Source organism: Lichenostomus cassidix, chromosome 12 (genome assembly GCF_008360975.1).
Source record: "Lichenostomus cassidix isolate B80296 chromosome 12, HeHo_3.0, whole genome shotgun sequence".
NCBI lineage: Eukaryota > Metazoa > Chordata > Aves > Passeriformes > Meliphagidae > Lichenostomus > Lichenostomus cassidix.
In genome coordinates this window covers 19139782-19158812 of record NC_139493.1, presented here as the reverse complement: position 1 = coordinate 19158812, position 19031 = coordinate 19139782, and the positions used below count along the sequence as shown (strand labels likewise).

The 19031-nt window shown below is 41.8% G+C and overlaps 1 protein-coding gene across 2 annotated transcripts in view; it reads left to right on the top strand.

Annotated features, from left to right (window-relative positions):
- Nucleotides 1-19031, top strand: part of NUP210 (nucleoporin 210) — a 62606-nt gene that overhangs the window by 14469 nt on the left and 29106 nt on the right. For both annotated transcript variants that reach the window (XM_085073098.1, XM_085073099.1), the window contains exons 5-15: nt 1512-1662; nt 3309-3441; nt 4188-4346; nt 4815-4883; nt 5167-5273; nt 6256-6396; nt 7585-7722; nt 11294-11449; nt 14395-14593; nt 16207-16352; nt 17953-18174. In XM_085073098.1, the coding sequence (XP_084929224.1) occupies nt 1512-1662; nt 3309-3441; nt 4188-4346; nt 4815-4883; nt 5167-5273; nt 6256-6396; nt 7585-7722; nt 11294-11449; nt 14395-14593; nt 16207-16352; nt 17953-18174 (1621 nt within the window). The remainder of the gene's footprint in view (nt 1-1511; nt 1663-3308; nt 3442-4187; nt 4347-4814; nt 4884-5166; nt 5274-6255; nt 6397-7584; nt 7723-11293; nt 11450-14394; nt 14594-16206; nt 16353-17952; nt 18175-19031) is intronic.

The window sequence follows — 19031 nt, the reverse complement described above, 5'->3', positions numbered from 1 at the left end:
GGCTGCTTATCAGTGGCTTAATGGGATATTTTTCAATTTGGACTCCAAGAGTTCTATCTTTGCACTGTCACCATTTGGTCTCAGCACACCAGGATCCTGTTATTTAGCAGCAATATGTTAGTATTAACTGTGTTTTATGCCGTGGTGAATTTTGACTTTGCTCACCATGAATGTTGGTAGAAAAAATGTGTCCCTGATATAAAGGAATTTGACCAGTCTGCAAACATAGAAAACATGTTTTTTTCTCACAAAACAGTTTACAGACACTTGTTGAGTACAACTTCAGCCAAAAATTCCCTTACATGAAATAGATTCAAACTCATGCAGCAGAGGCTTACGTTTTGTCCAGAAAACAGGTTCTGTAGGTAAATTGAGAGGCATAAAATAATCTAGGAAATGATACCTGCCTGTGAAGGATTTGGCTTTGTTCATATGATGATTCCCTATGGGGAAACCAGTTCTCCTACAGAGCAGAAAGGTTAACAGGCAACTTCCACCCTCAAACCTAGATTCCAAATACACTGCAAATAGGGTGGGGGGGGGCAAACAAGACTTCACTACTGCATAAACTCAAATTCTAATGTTGTGGCCTTTGAGAAGAAAGCCCCCAGCATTAGGTGGGGAAAGCCTGTTGAGCCCATTATACACCTGAAGCTGCAGGTATGAGCGAGAGCCAGAATGAATGGCTTAGTGGGATGGCTATGAAATTCCTAGTCCATATGGAGCGAGCTTTTTCTTTCAGTATTACTATTTGCTGATGTGATTTTTACCAAACTAATATTGATATATGCTCTACTGTTAGCCCAACTATGATAACATAAAAATATTCTAATGGTGGTACAGCTTTGCAAAATAAATTATAAATTGTCATAAATATGTGAATATCCATAGCTGTTCTCCATATGGCTTTACTGATTCGCTGTGAAAGTGCACATAAAGCCAAGCAGACGGTGTGCATACAGAAGGTGGCACCCAGTTAACACATGTCCCTCTTTCCACTTCCTGTCAATTACCCATTCATGACCAATTCCTTCCCTCTATTGTCACTTCTTATTGAAATGTATAACATTTACTACAAGTGTTGTGCTTGTAGATTATTTTCATAGTCATTAAATGCATCCTGGCTTTTTAAGAGAGGGGTCAAAGTTGCATTCTGGGTTTGTTGGGCTGTTGCTTTCATAAACATAAGCTTGGGGTCTGGCACATCAGTTGTTCTACAATATAGAGAATTTTTGCAGTCTCACTTCCTGTACAAACTGGAGGGGTCATTGTAGACAACATGTGCAGTCTTCTGATAGCTCACAAGGAGGCTTCAAACAAACTTTATCTGTCACAGAAATTAGCTGCAGATACCTCAGAGAATGAGTAAAATTTGGATATCTGGGCCCAAGCAAACATCTTAAATTGGCTTAAAAATGGAAGTGGCTGGGAATAGATGCTGGTGGTGTTTCTCTGTGGGTTTGCAAAGGTTGGTTAACAATTTTCTGTGCACTTCTTGATTCACCTTTCAGTATACTCAAGTTCTTAGAATCCACTTACATCCCACCTTCCTATATATTGGAGATGGAAAAAGTTGCCAAGCAAGGAGATACCATTCTGGTGTCTGGAATGAAAACAGGGAGTTCTAAATTAAAAGCAAGACTACAGGAAAGCATCTATAAGGTAAGAAACTTTAATTCATCCCTTTTTTTTTTTTTAAATATTTAATCTTATAGCCTGGTGTTTCAGGAATGCTGCGTGTTTGCATTGTGGATGTTGGTGCTGCACCTCTGTCGTACTGGGTTGACTCTGTAGCTCACATCACAAGAAATGACACCCTGGGAAGGCTGGAGTTTGGTGCAGTGATCCAGGCCAGGACAGAGCATGGGCCAGAGATAATTTCTAAACCTGTGACAGAAGGTGGCAGAGGAATGCACTCCCAGTGCTTTTGTACAATTTAAGTTTTCCTGTTATTCATACTGTACATGCAACTAGAATCATTGCATTGGCCCTTTAGACCTTTTAAAAAAGGAACCAACAAGAGCAGTTCTTTTTTCTCAATAAATAAATATCTAGAACAAGGTTTTCTCTGTTAGAAATATTTTTATTTCCTATTGTGCTTGAAATGAGTGTCATATGAATACTTCCTTAGATTCAGTTCTACCTCATGAGGTTCTAGCTTCCAGGGAAGAGCTTTGAGGTTTGAATGTCAGAGCTACCAGAGTGTTCAGGTTCAATGCTGGGTGGTCTTCCCAGCTGCTGTGGAGATCTGGAATGGTTCTGTCTTTGTAACTTGGCCTCACTGAGATTTACGTTTCATTCTGCAAACAGAGTTGCTTTTTCTCTTAATAGCTTTTACAAACACCTGTGTTTATTATATTTTATTTATCAGCTTGCTACTGCACCTTAAAAAAGGCCCTCTATAAAATGGGGGTTTTCTGAAGTTCATCTCATGTCTTCAGTCTGGTTTTGCAGATTTGTGTTGCTATATTTTGTATTGTGTGTTTCTGCTTAAAGCAGAATGGCCTTTGGTTATCTGAACCTTAGTGTTAGAAAGTGTTCTACTAAAATATTAGCTTCACGTATGGAGCACTGATAAGGTGCCACAGGTAGTGGTGGATATTAAGAATTGTGATTTTGTTACAAAATCTAGTTTAGTTCTGTTTAATTGTACTGAATACATGTACATACTCTATATCAGTCTGACTTTTTCTTTTTTGAATGCTTGTAGCTAGGTTAGTTTTCTGGTTTAATGTTTATATTTCTCAGTTAGTTTTGAGTGGATACTGTGAGAGAAATTGAAATAATATTGTTCTGTTTGCAATTTTTTCTGGTTAGTAGTTCCTTTCAATCTTTCACTGCTGCCAGGCTGCACATTTTCAGTGAACATCCCTCAAACAATTGTGAGAGAATTCATACAATTACCTGTTGTATTCCTGATTTAATAGACCAGTGAGCTGGATGCAGATTCCTCAGTGAAGTTAAAATGGAGATGCTGTCTGGAGGTGCCATGTTTTACAGTGGGTGGGGAAGATGGATTTCTGAATGTCTGAATGATCATTGAGCATCTGTCTTAAGTTTTTCTGTGTTCTCAAAAATGATCTTCATACAGATATGATATTTTCTTCTTTATGGAAAAATCTCTTTATCTTTCACTGTCCCTTACATTGCCCTGTTGTGACAAAATTCAAGAGGAAAATAAATAGCCAATAGCAGCAAGTAATGTTTTTCACTTCTAGATTCTAAGTTCCTGCTGCATGGTCTGTTTCAAACTAATGAGCTGCTTTAAATGTGGTTACTTTTCCTTTTTTTTCCTGCTCCATCAATAGGATGTGCACCCTGCAGAAGTCAGATTGCTTATTTTGGAAAACATCCTTTTAGATCCTGTATATGACATCTATCTTCTGGTAGGAACATCAATTCAGTACAGAGTTCAGAAACAGAGGCAAGGGAAGATCACAGGTTTGTTCTGTTCTCTCTTACTTTTATTTTTTAATGCTTCGTGTGAATTTTTAACTGCTGAGAAATTTTTAATTGTGTTTAAACTACTTCATTAATATTTAATACTGTTTTCCTTAGGCATACAATGATACAGCTGTTTAGTTCTTTCAGTCAAAAAAAATTGTGACTGTTAAGAATATACTCTTGCAGATTTGTCAAGGATGTAAAGACAAGGGTAACTTAAAATTGGAGCTAACACTGTCATTTTAGATGTTCACAGTCACTAAGGAACTGACTGACTTTCTTACTTAAATTTAGATTTGTAACTTTTCTAACAGAAAATGTTTTATTGGCAAATGGATTTGCTCCATGAAGTGAAGCCTTTATGAATGTGGGTTAGCTGGCTTTATGCCCATTTAAAAGTGCAGTACCTTGAGTTTTCTCTCCTCTCTCCTTTTTTCGGTTTTTTCCCTTTTGTCTTTTATTCTTCTTTTGAAGCTGGAAATCAGTTGGATATGAGGTCTAAATAGTGAGATGATATTAGCTGGGAATTGCAGTTTCAAAGATATTAAAGTTTGCTAAGGAGCTGATTTTGTGTGTGTGTGTGTTGATATGATGACAGAAATGCTGTTTTTACAAGACATTAAAAATACTGATTTAATATGTGCATTAGGCATCAATAAAAAATAATCAGCCATAATTAGCAGCAGCCAAACACTGCCACACCTGCTTTTATTGTTTAATCCATTGCCTTGTTTTACCTGCAGAAATCACGATGCCATCAGATCAGTACGAGCTGCAGCTCCAGAACAACATCCTTCATCCCAAGGGAGATTCTTCCCGGCCAGTTGCCAAGCTGGACCAGGCAACATCCACTGTAACTGCATTGCAGCAGGGGCAAACCAACCTCGTCCTGGTGCACAAGAGTATCCTTCCTGGGCAATGCTTTTCCAGCCACGACTTGGTGGCAGGAGACAAGCTTTCCACCCTTTGCAACCCAAAAAGATAAAGTTATCCTCATTTGTACCAAGAATTTGGAAATCAGGAGCACTGGTGGAGCCATGGAAAAGCAGCACTGCTGTGAATTGAGTCTCAGCAGAGCTGTTTGATGCCTTGAAAGGTTTTAACAAATTAGGTTGGCAGAAGATCACTTAAATCATGTCTGTTCCCCTCAGTCACTGTAGAAATGTGATGGGGCTTTCTTTAATTTTAATATTTCAATCATTATATCCTCTATTGAAATCTTTTCAAAGTGCTCACTGTCTTGCAGTGAAATGGGGGTAATGTTTATTTGCAGTGCACTATTAGCTTTAAAATAGCCAAGGAGTCCTAGGAAAATGCTGATCTTGACTTGACTTTTACTAAACTTTTCTGTTCCTTTACTGAGACCTCAGGTATCCGCATGCAGGGGGTGTCCAGGCTGCCCAACAGCACTGTTTATGTGGTACAACCTGCATATTTGGGTTGGTATCGATTGCTTAATGCAATTTCTTGCCTTGTTTCTGTGATTTTCATGGTGTATAGCCACGCTTCCTTTTCTTGTGTTAGTTTTCACAGAAAAGTAATTTTATTCATAAAAGGAGCTCAATGTGAAATTGGTTCTATGTATTTTCTTTTATCTCTGTAGTCAGCAGTTTAAAATAATGAATGTTCATCTGCAGAGTGTGGGCACCAGAAGCAAAATGCTTTTCTCCATTACATAAAGAGGCTGTTGGTTTGTGTTGTTCAATATTTCCTGTTTTGCAGGATTTACAGTTCATCCAGGTGACAGATGGGTCCTGGAAACGGGCAGGCTTTATGAAATTACAATTGACGTGTATGATAAATCAAGCAATAAAGTGTATTTATCTGATGTAAGTTGAAATGTTTATATACTTTTCAGTGACTGTCTCCTAAATCCTGAGTTGCTTTGAAATTATTTGAGTGGTGTCTTATTTACATTGAGACAGGACAGTGAAAAGCATGTTGTTTCTTGCCTTTTCCTTATTTCCATTTGTTCTGTTGTTGTTACTTTTTGAAAATGAAGCACTCTGGGTGATTCATTGGAAATTATTGGAGTCTTAAGTGCTGTGGGAAGAAACAGAAGGAGTTTGATGGGGCTTGGAGCAACCTTAAATCATCCACTCCGACCCCCTGCCATGCCCAGGGACTCCTCCCACTGTCCCAGGTTGCACCAAGCCCTGTCCAGCCTGGCCTTGGACACTGCCAGGGATCCAGGGGAAGCCGCAGCTTCTCTGGGCAACCTGTGCCAGGGCCTCACCACCCTCACAGGGGAGAACTTTGTCCTAAGTTCTATATACTAGGTACCAAATGTACACAGTTCTTAAAAAACCATAAAGAAAACTAAATAGTTCATGTGCAAGAAAAATTTTATTAAACTATTGCTTTTCAGAATATCGCAGATATGGGAATGTTAATTTATTTGCTCACACTTGCTTTTTGGGGTACAGATCTCAGTTTGAGGTAGAGCTCAGCAGTGTGCCGTTTTTAAACACGCATTTATGTGTTCTTTTGTGTTTAAGAAGGACAAAATTAAGAAATTAGTGGTATAAATATTTAGTGGTATGAATATTGGTACTTTCATGTTAAGTTACATGTTGCTGATAATTTAAAAAAGAAAACTTTCTGTGGAGTTAATGCTGTGTCTAAAGGTAAAGTCTTACTGAAAGACAAACTTTTCATAGGGAAAATTCTAATCAGTTTCAGCAATGTTTCTTGTAACTATGTTATTAAATAATGGTTTACTCATTGATTTGTTGTTGTATGCTTATGGCTTTCTGTCCAGTATTGATGTCAGTTACCTGGGGCAATTTCTATTTCATATTCTGGTTTTAGAACATCAGAATTACTACAGAGCTGTCCAAAGAATACTTTGAGGTGCTGCAGTCATCTCTGAATGGATCCTATCACTATGTGAAGGCAGTAAAGGCGGGTCTGACCACGATTGATGCTGCACTGACATCAGTAGTTGATCAGGTGTGTCTTTGTGAAAACTCTTCTTCACTGGTAGGCCTGAAAGTAATTGAGCTGTGCAGTAGTGACTTCATAGCAAAAGGAAGCCTAAGAATTACGTGGGTCTGAGCTGTCTTTGTTTGAACAGATAAAGAACCAAGTTCTAAAATCCTTTCTTCATGAAAACTGTCAATTGAGTCAACAGAGGATTTGCTTAAATAAAGACTGTGGGATTTTGCTCCCGAGCATGTGGCAAACTCCTGTTAAGGCAGTGGTGCACAGCACTGATTTCTTTTCTCGTGGCAGATCCTTGTGCTGGGCAAGGGGCCTCTCACAGGCTGAGGGAATTTTACACTTTATTGTGGTAGGATCATCACTCTCATACCCTGGCCTTGTTCTGCAGTCAGTTACATTGGGGAAGTTTGCTATCAATTGGTAAGTGACTTTAAACGCTGGAATGACAATCTGCCAAATGTATCAGCCTGCACATCTCTCCAAATTAATAATCATTAACTTTCTGCTGGTTGGGCAGGTTGCTGAATGTGTGGCTAACTAGGGCACGTGGTGTGGAAGTGAGTTGCTTTTGCTTGAAACTTCAACACTTCAACCCATTTGCTGTGAAATCATTTTAGTGATTCCTTGAGTAAGATTTAGCAGATCCTTGAATTTAATAAGCCATGGTCATTCTCTGTGTCAGAGAAATTCTCTTCAATGGAATGGGATCCACTGAGAGCTGTTTTCTTTCAGAACTACAGTGACAGTGTGTTGTGCCAGAGGGTTATGGCAGTACAGTGACAGCAGATCTGTAAAGGCCAGTGTTTGGGGGGGTTGAGGAATGGGTTTTTCAGGCTGAATTTTGTTCTCATCTGCTGCAGAGTGGGATGAGCAAAGAGTAAATGCAGGTGTCAGCTCTCCAGATTGGTTCTCCAGATGAGGTCTCAAAAAAGGGGTAGTGAAAGAGTGTATTTCTTCTCGCAGTTAGCCTTTTAAATTAATATGGGCTCCTATATCTCCATAGCTATAGCACTCATTTAAGACTGTAGCACACCTTGCTGCCAGGATCTGGTTGCTCACAAGTAACTGTTCACAAGTGATCCTAAATAGTTTTCCCTCCTGAGATGTTTTCAAGGACTTTTCTGTACAAAAGGACTAAGATTAACTCTGGGAAGCTCTGTGGTGCTATTTTTAACACTGTGCTCTTGCATTTTGCAGGATGGAGGTGTTCATACCTTACCAGTTCCAGTGCGAAATCAGCAGGATGTGGAGATCTACGTTCCCATAGTCCTTTTACCCAGCATTTTGATGTTTCCTTGGCAGCCAAAAGCAGGAGTCTACCAGGACACCATCCAGGTATGCCAGAGAAGTATCCAGCTGCAGGGAGTATTGCTCAGGCAGGCACAGTGAGGCCTGAAAACACTGAGTTAGGGTTGACTTTGGATACTTCAGACAAGGTGGCATCCAAAACGTAATTTGGAGGAACTTTCTAGGATGTTAATTACAGGAATTATTATGTAGTTTAAAAAAAAGCACCAAGAAACGAAAACCATAAAAACCCCAATGACTTTTACCTCCTGTCTTTCCTTCCCTTCTTCTCCCCCTCATGCATGCACCATGCACCTATGGCTGGAGTGGTTTGGAATTCCCAGAAGCATCCTATATACAAAGTTCCACAGCAATCATTAGAGGCTGCTCTTTGCTGGCAGGGATTGGAAGTGTGAATGGGAGTGTGAAGTGACTGCAGAAAGGTCGTGACAAGATTAATTAGCAGCGCTCTGTCAGCCTTGGACATCAGTATTCTTCACTGGCCACACGCCTCCTGCTTCTAATACACAGCTCCAGTGAGGCAAAGGCCACAGCTCATTTACAGAGGGGATGTTCTCCATGTTTCTTAGGTGTGTCTTTGCTCCCAAGCGGTCAGTTATTCCATGTGCTTCATGAAGCAAATGGTTTGCCTTCCAGTATCCAGTATGTCCAGTCTAACTAAGGAAAAGAAGGTTGTGCTTTCCCAGCCCAGACTCTTACCCCAGGCCAGTGATACCCAGGCCCTGCATTCAGGTGTTGGATGCAAAGCTCCTGCCTCTCCCTTTAAGCATAATGTAGTGCTCAGTTTTGGACCTGCCTTAAGTAAACCATATCCAGAGGCAGCAGGACACTTGGTGCCAGGCTCTTCTCCCAGGTAAAGGGGGACTGGATAGAGGAAATGGCCTCACATTTAGATTAGATATTGGAAAAAATTTCTTCACTGAAAGGGTTGTCAAGCACTGGCACAGGCTGCCCAAGGCAGTGGTGGAGTCACCATCCCTGGAAGTGCTCAAGAAACATGGGCATGTGGCACTTGAGGAGGTGGATTAGTGGTGAACTTGTTGATCTCAGAGGTCTTTTTCAGCCTTACTGATTCAGTGATTCCATGAAGAGAATCAACCTCATAGGGATTAGGCTGCATTCTACAGTGTAAATCTAAAGACAACTCCATTGACTTAAGCACTGCATCTCTACTTGTCTGTTCTGTGGGATTAGTTTGGTTTACTTCATGCTGTTCCTGACCACGCCAGCAGAGTGTGGTAAAAATTTCTTAGTACAAATCTGCATTTTCAGTACTTCATCATAATTCTGCTGGAGTTTTCCCAGTAAGGGAGAGTAAATGCGGTTTTGTTTCCTACCTCTTTCACAGTTCTATTCTTACCTCACCTTACCTTGCATATATAATGAAGTATCTCACTAGAGAACATTCCTCATGATACTGCGATAATTGTGTCAGTATTCTTACTTTACTGGGAGTTTTTCAATAAAAACATAGAAGCCTTTTTCTACCAACATTTAAATTTTGCTGAAACCAAGACCTTTTTTCCAGTTTCTCCATTCCACCCTACCAGTGGTTGTTGTCAGCAGCACACACAGAGCTCAGCTGTTGTTCCTGCCTGTACATCAGTGTTTGCCTCCCACTCCAGAGCTTCAGTCAGCCTGTTTCAAATGGGTGAATGGACTTTTTCTGAAAATGAGTTGAAAGGGATTTTTGGATCTAGCCAAATTCTGTTTATAGCTAAAGTAACTCCCTCCAGATGGTATCAGAATGCCTGGCAGGTTTTACTTTGTCAGCTGTCTGGTTTGTTGGGGGTTGCTTTGTTCATATTTGTGCTAATGAGATAGTTTCTGTTGCCTTCCTTCAGTCCATGCACAGGATGGGTGCAGTGCCGGCTGTGGGAAGTTGAGCACGTGGAGGTTTCTGTTTTCTGGGGAGGGCATCACTGTCACAGGGAGCAGAGTGGGGACCTCCCCTGATCAGGCTGCAGGGGAAGCTGGTTCACCCTTCTCTCCTCAGAGCAGACTGACTGCTAGAGAGAGGAAATGTAGAGAGGTGTCTGGGGTTTATGGCAAGGAGATGTGACTTCATACAATTATTAAGAGTTGGCTATTTCTGTTTTATGTTTCCTGCTCATCTCCATGTTTTAACTAAAATACCTTTACAAATATGCTGAACTCTTGCATTCCTTTAGCTTTTCTCAGCACATCACATGCATCTCCTGTCACACACCACTACCTATTTATTCATTTGTCTGTGTCCTTCTGTAATCAGGTTGTGCACGTGCCCAAAGGAAGGAAGAAGGGAAATGACCCTCCTCTTTATTTTTTTTATTCTCTTTTACTGGTAAAAGTTACTAGCTAAGCTCTTGCATAATTTAGATTTGTTTGTTTTCCACACAGTCCTTCTAGACAAGATCTATCACTTTGTTAATTTTTAATTATGAAACAGGTTAAAGGAAAGGCTGAGGAAGCTAAAGAAATGAAAACAATATATGTATAAAAATTGCTCTGGTGTTCATCCTTGTTTTACTCTGAACTTTTGACATTTATTTTGGAGTGTGAAAATCATCTCATTTTTTAACTCACTTTAAAAATCTCAGTAAACCTTCCTGCACAGCATTTGTCCCAACAGGCACTTCCTAGAGCTCACAGTACTGATGTTTAGAACCTATACATTTGCAGCATTGTTCTGGTTCTCCAGTGGCTGGGATTGCACGTCCTGGAGGGCTATACTGTGCTGGCAAATGTTCATGGCCCTTCACTTCATGCAGTAGGAGCCTGCAGGAGGTGCTGCCCTGGTCTGGGGCCGTGCTTGTGCAGGGGGTGTGATGATTTGTCTCTGATGTGGGCCGTAATATCGAGTAACTGGTTCCTAACTCTGCAGAAAAATTCTACTCCTTTAGGGAATGATCAGCTTGACTGATCTGTTGCTGGAGCAGCAAGTTTGTTGAGTGGCTCCAGGTAGACCTCCTGATTTTCAGTTTAAAAATAAAGAAGTAATGCTAAGAAGAAAGGGACTTTCCCCCCCGCCACTTCCTTTTTCCGTCTTCTTTCTTCCCCTCTTGCTTCTTTGCCTCCCTGCATCCCACCTCCTTTTCTCTCCCCTTTAAATCCCTTAACAATTCCTATTGGGACAAGCTGGTAGGTGCAGAGTGCCAGCTCTGAGACCCCAGAGCAGCACTCTGGCTGTGAACAGCAGAGAATCAGTGGGAGATTCAGGAACATGTTTATGCCCATGCCAGACCTCCTGTGTGCTGGTCTGGGCAGTGCTGTGCTGGCTGGGAGCACAGGCAGTCACTGGCAGCTGGAGTATCCCATCAGTCCCTGCAGCTGGAGGAGAGATTGGGGTTGGCAGCACTGGTGAGCACAGAGGAGATGTGCATGAAGGAAGCTGAAAATAAAATGAATGAAGGGCAATCTTCTCACCTCTCTCTTATTTCACCTTGCTTATTGAAAATTCTGAGGTGTTACTTTATTTGTATTTTCCATTCTCAGTGCATTCCTGGTTATCATGCAAGATATTCAAAGGCACGATCCAAAGGCAAGATATCCAAAGCTAAGAAATGTGAGAACCATACACTTGATTAAATGTTTGAAAGATTTTCCCTCTGTATTCCAGGCTCAGGGTGGAAGTGGCAACTTCAGCTGGTCCTCTTCTAACCAGGCAGTAGCTACAGTGACAGTCAAAGGAGTGATAACAACTGGAAGTGACACTGGGGTTAGTGTTATTCAGGCAACTGATGTTCGGAATCCATTGCATTATGGAGAAATGAAGGTAAGAGATTTATTTTTCACTGATGTTTTTTTAATATGGCCTTTGAAAACAGTGAAGGAGCTGAGAATGCCATGGGTATTCCCCTTCCAAAATGTTCCCAGGAGGTTTCCCTGCCTGCCCCTTGGCAGATTAAATGATTAATTTCAGTTTGCGCTTTAGGGAATCAAACTCTGTGTAGTGCATTAACTTCACTCCCATTTTTGCCCCTTCTTTGGCAAGTCTTTTTCCTTGCTGGAAGTTCTAGGAAGGAAGGTGATTGACTCCTGGCCTGGCCATCTAAGCAGACAAGTCAAACTAAAAATTCATTCTGCAGGGTGAGAGGTGGGTGTTCTCCCTTGAAATAAAAGGGTGACAGTTGTTATCAGGATGTGCAAGGAAACTTCAGTCTGGTGGAGTAACTGAAGTGAGCACAGTGCCACAAACTGAATCCAGATACCTAAGCTGGCCAAGAAAAAACATGTTCGGAAAATTAGGAGAAAATGGCAATGAGAAAAACAGCTCCCGAGGGGGATTTTGTGGTCTCCCTGCACACCATCCCCTGTTTTAGGCCATGATGATAAGTGTGTGGAGTGAAGCAAATCCAGGATCAGCACATGTAATGGCTGCACAGGGAGGGGTGTGCTGAGGAACGTGAAAAAGCTGCTCTGGTTAGCACTGACAATCCACATGTTAAATATTCTTCTCCAGAATGTTACTGATTTGGAGATGTTATTCTGTCCTTTGGACACAAATAAATTACATTAATGAAACTGTCAGTGCATGCTCTCTCTATCAGGCTGTTAAGATCAGTTAGATCTGTACTGTGATAGAATAGAAACTACAAGGAAACTCTACTGTGGGGTGTGTATTGGTTACTGTGAAGTAGCACCACTCTGCTGCCTTCACAAATGGAGGCATTTTAATTTCTGCTTGAACTCTGTGCCCTTTGCAAAGAGCTACACATTGGAGTGGAAAGCTGATGGAGCAAAGGAAACCTGCTCCTGCCCTCAGAGAAACTGAGTGTGCTGCGCACGTGTGAGTACAGGGCTGCAGGGGCTCTGTGTGTGTGACTGCATGGCCAGAAACAAAATGGGTTTGTTACTGAGGCTGGCAGGCAACCTCCAGCTGCCCAAGGCTTCTCAGAGGAGGTGAGGAGTGTGGAAGTGGGTTTAGGAAGCACATCTGGCAAGCCCTAGGGCAGTGCACCTTCCTTGGGTACTTAGCAGCTGGTGAGGAGCAGGCTGGGTCCATCACACATCCGTACGTCAGCCATATGGAGCACCTCCAGTTGGAAGTATTCCACGTGCAGGACTGCTGGGACTGTACTGCACTCCTCTTGAACCAAAGTCCCTTTGGACAGAGGGGTTAAAAACATGTTTGGCCAACACTGCCAAGTCTCTCCTATAATGGAGATGGAGCTGTGGAAACAGATTTTTCCAATTTTATTTTTCTTCCTTTCTTTTTTTTCAGTGTTTTTAGTCTGTGCATTTTGAGAAATATTTCTGACCAAATTTCACTTGTAACAGCTGCCTCTACTAGTGCTGGGTTTTAAGGGAAAAGTTAGCTTGGGGTTTTGCTCAGATTATTTATGTGAATTTTACAAAATGAATTTCAGAGGTACTAAACTTTATGCTTAAAATAACTACCGAAATTCTTAAAATAGTGACACAAATTAAAATCTGTTCAGAATTTAGCTTAACCCACTTGCTCTGAAATAATTCTCTGAATAACCCAGGATGCTGCTTTTTAGCAGTGCAACAGTTACCAGCAGGAGACACAGGAATGATGATTTTTTTCAGATAAAACTTCTTATCCTCAAACATAAGTTAAAGCCTGAAGACAGAAAAAAACCTTCTGTCCATGTGAGCTTTCAGAGCAGTGTATTGCACAATCTCAATAGGTTATTTTTGAACGCTTTTGTTCTTATGTTAGGAACTGCTTTCTTTGTGGAATAGCTCTTCAGAGTTCTGTTTACTGACCTCAGTGAACAAGTTTTTAGTAGTTTTAGGAGCAGTTAATCCACACAGATTACGGTTTTAACTCTGTACCATATGGTTTGGTATCTTGACGCCACTTGCAGAAGATTAAGTAGTTAAGATACTGCAAATAAAGGCTTTGATTATAGTGATTGTTATGAAATCTGTGGTCTGTGGTGGATTCTTTAATGGAAAAAAAAAGTCAGAATAAGAAACAATACTGTTAGGGCTTGTGTAGCAACATACCAACTATAGAATCACAGAATGGTTTGGGTTGGAAGGGACTTTAAAAGCTCATCCAGTCCTATCCCCTGCCATGGCAGAGGCTTCTTCCACTGTCCCAGGCTGCTCCAAACCCTGTTGAACCTGGCCTTGGACACTGCCAGGGATCCAAGGGCAGCCAAAGCTTCTATGGCGCCCTGTTCCAGGGCCTCACCACCCTCTGTAATAGCATGGAAGATTTATTTCTGCCAGTCTTATTTGTGAAAGTAATCACATAAAGATTACTTGTTGAAGCAGAAGGTTGTTAGATTAGGCAGTAAATACTTCTTCACTTCTAGATTTCTACAAACTTACTGTGTGAAAATGTTGAGCCCTGGCCACCTATAAAAGGTTTTGCCCACAGAAATGCAAGAAAGAAGGTAAAAAAGCCATTGAGGAAATATTTGGGTCATTAGTTCCTTTAATTTCTATATCCCTGCTGCTGTGAGTAATGGATGCTGGGGAGCCTTGCTAACCTTGCTGACTGTGGAAGGTCTAGCTCAAATATTTACCCTGTGAAGGTCAAGGTTGGGTGCTAAATCTGTCCCAGCTGGTGATGTTATCTCCTGGAGACACCACACAACTTAGTCTGCACTTTGAAGTCTACAAAGCAGAAGAGAGAATTACAGGAGTAGCAATAAAAGGAAGGCTCACCAAGCTGCTGTGGTGTTGGCTGGCCTAGGAAAACAGCACTGAGATACATCTGTCCTTGTTCCTTCCCTCCTTCAGGTGTATGTAAGTGAACCCAGTGGGATGCAGTTCACACCCTGCCAGGTGGAGACACACGTTGGGCAGATCCTGGAGCTGCCGCTGAGCATCACTGGCCTCACAGGCGTGGAGAGGGGCGAGCTGATCCCGCTGAGCGACTGCTCACACCTGGAGCTCCTGGTGGAAGTGGAGAACCCCGGCGTGTTCAGCCCACTTGAAGGTGCTCCGACCCCCTGCCTGGTTTGAAAGTGAAATGAAGATGTTACCAAGTCACACCTCTCTCTTAAGTCACTGTTTCTTTCATTCCTCTGCACAGTATCCCCACAGAAGTGCCTAATTTCAGAGGGGTGGGGATCAGAGTAGTTCTAATGTGAGAATATATTTACTTTTTTTATGCAGAACTTCCTTTTGATATTTTTGATGTTTTGGGTGACTCTGAAAGCATTTGGCAGTCATTTTATTGCATAATGTGTAGTCTCCCTTCTGTCTTTCTACTGTTTCAGTATTTTTTACCTGCTTTTGTAACAAAGCTGGTGGGCTTTCTCGTGAGAGGGGTCCACATATGTTATGTTTTGAGGTAGCATCAGAAGACTCACAAGAACATTGATTAATCGCAGCTTTGCTCAGTGTCCATCAGTACTTTCAGTTTTGTACTGACACTGCTCATGGTTTGCTCACAAGGGATGAAAACAATGAGCTGCTTAACTTTGCTGAAGCTCTGTCATTGTTAAGCTTATTTCCTAAGAAATGCCTCTTGTCAGGTATGTGTATTATTTTGAAAGATTGACATTCATGTTGCTGGGCCAGCTGTACACTGAGCACTGTGCCTGTTCTTGTGACTACTGGATTCAGGATGTTATTCAGGTTGACCACTATTTTTTTCCAGGTGACTCTTGTATGGAAGCTCTTTCCTGTGCTGCTGAACTGGCAAAACCAGTATGCAGAGTAGCATCTCTCTGTCTGAGAGGCAGCTGGTTTACATGTCACTGTGTTGTGTGCTGCTATACTGTTAATTTCAACAAAATTAAAAATAGACCCTTCTCAAACTTAGTGTCCTCCAAATAAGCAGAGAGTTTTCATGAAAATACCTTACCTTGAGCCAGAGAAACGGTGTATTGCTGGCAGTTCAGGAGGCTCTGTGCAGGAAAGTTTGTCTAAGCAGTGTGACTTTTTCTGTACTTAATTACAAGCCAGTTTCATCTTGGAACAGCAAGGTGAAAGTGTTCAGTAAGAGACAGAAGCTGTATTAGTTTCTACCAGAGTAAAGAGTCATGTCCTGACTAGGACAGTGTGAAACTAAGGACTTTGAAAGACCTAGACACTTGGGCAAGTATTAAGTTTGATATAAAAGACAGTAGTGAACATTTTTACCGATTTCATTGGAGAGCACATCTCTACTTATTTCTGGTGGAGATGTTTGTATTGAGAAAAATCATCATAGAACCATCAAACCCAGAATTCCAGAATGGTTTGGGTTGGAAGGATCTTAAAACCCATCCAGTTCCACCCCCTGCCACGGGCAGGGGGACGCCTTCCACCATCCCAGGCTGCTCCAAGCCCTGTCCAGCCTGGCCTTGGACACTTGCAGGGATCCAGGGGCAGCCACAGCTTCTCTGGCAGCCTGTGCTTCACCTCCCCACCCTTACACCCAAGAATTCTTTCCCAGTATCCCATCTAAACCTTCTCTCAGTTTGAAGCCATTCCCCCTTGTCTTGTCCTTTCATGCTCCATCTTTCTTGCAGACTCCCTTCAAAAAGCCATGTTGAATTTTATCAACATGCCTGGGCATTTTTCTCTGAATAAATTTTTGTGTGTTTTTAATTTATCTGACAGGAAGACTTAAGCCAGCTGCTGATTTTTGTAGTGGAGTGAGAGTGAAGGCTGATGCTCAGGGATACACCAGGCTGGTTGTTGTGTACACCCATGGGCATGTGCGGCTCAGCGCCAGCATCACCATCGCCGCTTACCTCCCGCTGAAAGTGAGTCTGTTTCCTCTGCTTCTGGAGCAATCCACCACTTAAACACATTTATGTGACAGATAGCAGGTTTTGGAAGGAATGGGTTTAAAAAACTGAGGTGGGTGGGTTTATGTTTCATTGTTGGCTGGTTCAGTGAAGAGAATAAGGAAGAAGCTGAGTACAGGGTCAATACATGGAAATACAGAAGAGGCTGCTTTGTTTCCTCATCTGCAGAGGCCGAGCACTGACTCTGCAGAGCTGAAGTCTGGATGTTTGACCATAGCTTTCCTTCCAAATCTGGAAAACATGTTAATGCAAATCCTACAAATATGTGACTATAATGACTGTATGTTTTAAATACGCTTTTCTTTCAGATATCTTCAAATAATTGTGATCAACTATTTAGAATGCTGAGACAACCTAAGCAGAGTGTGTAAACTGGTGTTCTGTTACCAAGAGAGAGCATAGTCCCTCTCATTAGGAATTTTTCATGTCTATGGTCTCATTCACATTTGATTGCAAAGCCCCTGGAGGTGTTGTAAAGCTGCTTTTCATGTATAAAGTTAAATGATTCTGGGATATCTAAGAGCCAGGTCATGGTGACAAGGAGGGTGGTTAAAAAAATATCTGTGCTAAGATATCTCAGTGAAGAACTTAACTTTCTTTGAAGTGTGGAACAGTGATTTCTACACTCTTTTCCATCCTGTCTGAAGAATGAAATATTTATGATGCCCAGAAGGGAAAAGCAGCATTTTTCTGACAGACATATATTGGAAAAAAATTACAGCATTAAAATGTGGGAGAAAGGTAAACAGTCCGAGGGCAAGCAGACACTTTGGACTAAATCTCATCATTTTCTAATGGGTTTTTAACTTTGTATTAGAAATACAACCAGGGAGTAAATGGAAGGAAAGAAGACGTGATGCCAACATCTGTGTTCTCTCTCTTCCTACCAAAACACACCTGTGGAAAGAATTGAGCTGTCTTTTATGTTGACTGCTCTTCTTCCTTGCTATACACCCAAGTAATATGTTGAGAAATGCAAGCTACAAATGGCTTTTGTGTACTAAATGTCAGGTTAATTGCTGTGGTGATGAACTGCATGGGCTGTTTCAGGGGCACACATCAGTGCAGAATTTGTTAGAGAGGTTTGAAGTAAAAGTTGTGTAGGAGAAAAATTACATACACAGAACAGTTCTGGAGAGAGCGGAGAGAGCACTGTCAAGTGAAAGTACAATTTGACATTCTTTCATTCATTTAAAATACTTTCTTTGAAAGTGTAGCAGAATACTATCTCTCTGTGCTCAGAAGAATATATTAAGGGTCTCCCTTTTGCTGTAATTCTTCATGAAAGAGATGTGATTAGAATGCAGCTAAAACTTTTCTGTGGATCCATGGCTTCTTTTGAATGTAATCCAGCTGGACAGAATCCTTCTGGGTTTTGGTGCAGCTCTGTTCTTCACTAAGTGTGCTGACAAACCACTGCGTGGGAGAAATCACAGCCTCATCCAAGGAACCAATACAGCTGTTCCATTAAGGAGGAAGTTTATTTTGCAAAACACAACCAAGCTATGTGTAAATAGAATTATTAGTTGGTAATTAATTATTTAATTAATTGCAGGCTGTCGACCCACCGTTAGTCGCTTTAGTGACTCTGGGTTCCTCTAAGGATATGTTGTTTGAAGGAGGACCCAGGCCATGGGTCCAGGAACCTTCCAAGTTCTTCAGGAACGTCGCTGCTGAGGATGCAGAAAGCATTGTCCTGTCCTTACTTGAACCTCCCACACCTCGAAATAACAACCAGCACTGGGTTAGGGTGCTGTGCAGGAGCCTGGGAGAGCAGGTAAGTGCCAGAAGGGATCTGTGTTGCACTCCATCAGGCACTGAGAACTGGCTTCAGACAGATTTATGGTGCCATATACCTGCTATAGAGCAAGATGCTTTTATAATAAGCCAGTAAAGAACTTGGGTAAGTACCTTGTTTATGCACTGTGATTCAGGTTTTAGAGTGAGCATTTCACAACATTATGTTAAAAAGTGGTTTATGATGGGTTTATTGCAGTATAAACCCAAGTCATGGAAACCTTATGTTGTGGGATGCATTGAACATCCTGATCAGTGCAGGTTCAGTTTGCATGGACAGGATCAGAGCAGTTACTGCAGCAGGCTGACTCCTGTGTCTGACCTGCTCCTCCTAACCACGTTACCTTCCAGTGTAATTCTGTTTATTCTAACAAATGGCAGCCACAGGAATTGACTGCTTTATTCACCCTCCCCTCAGTCCATGAAGCTTTTACCTTTGATTTCATGTTTTCCTCCTGCAATTCTGCAAGGCCTGAGCATTTTGGTGGGGCTGTCAAGTTCCACTGATTCCCTCTGTTGCCAAGGGGAGCTGTTCCTGTAAGTGTAGGTTCAAAAGCATCAGGCCTTGTTGTTGATGTCCAGGGCTGTGCATGGCTGGCTGTCCCCAGCACATCACACCTGCATGGCTCTGCCCAGCAGCAGTGCAGGAAGGGACGAGGCAGATAACCAGAGCTGCTTCAGCCTTCTCTGGCTTTATATCCACTTTGTTTTGCTGAAGGCTAAAAGAGGAATGTAAAATAGAAGATGAGATGTTTTTAAACACACTGAAGTGACTATAAATGTTGCCTTTGGGCTGTTCTGTTCTCACTCTGCAAGAACACCTGCTGTTTCCTTTTT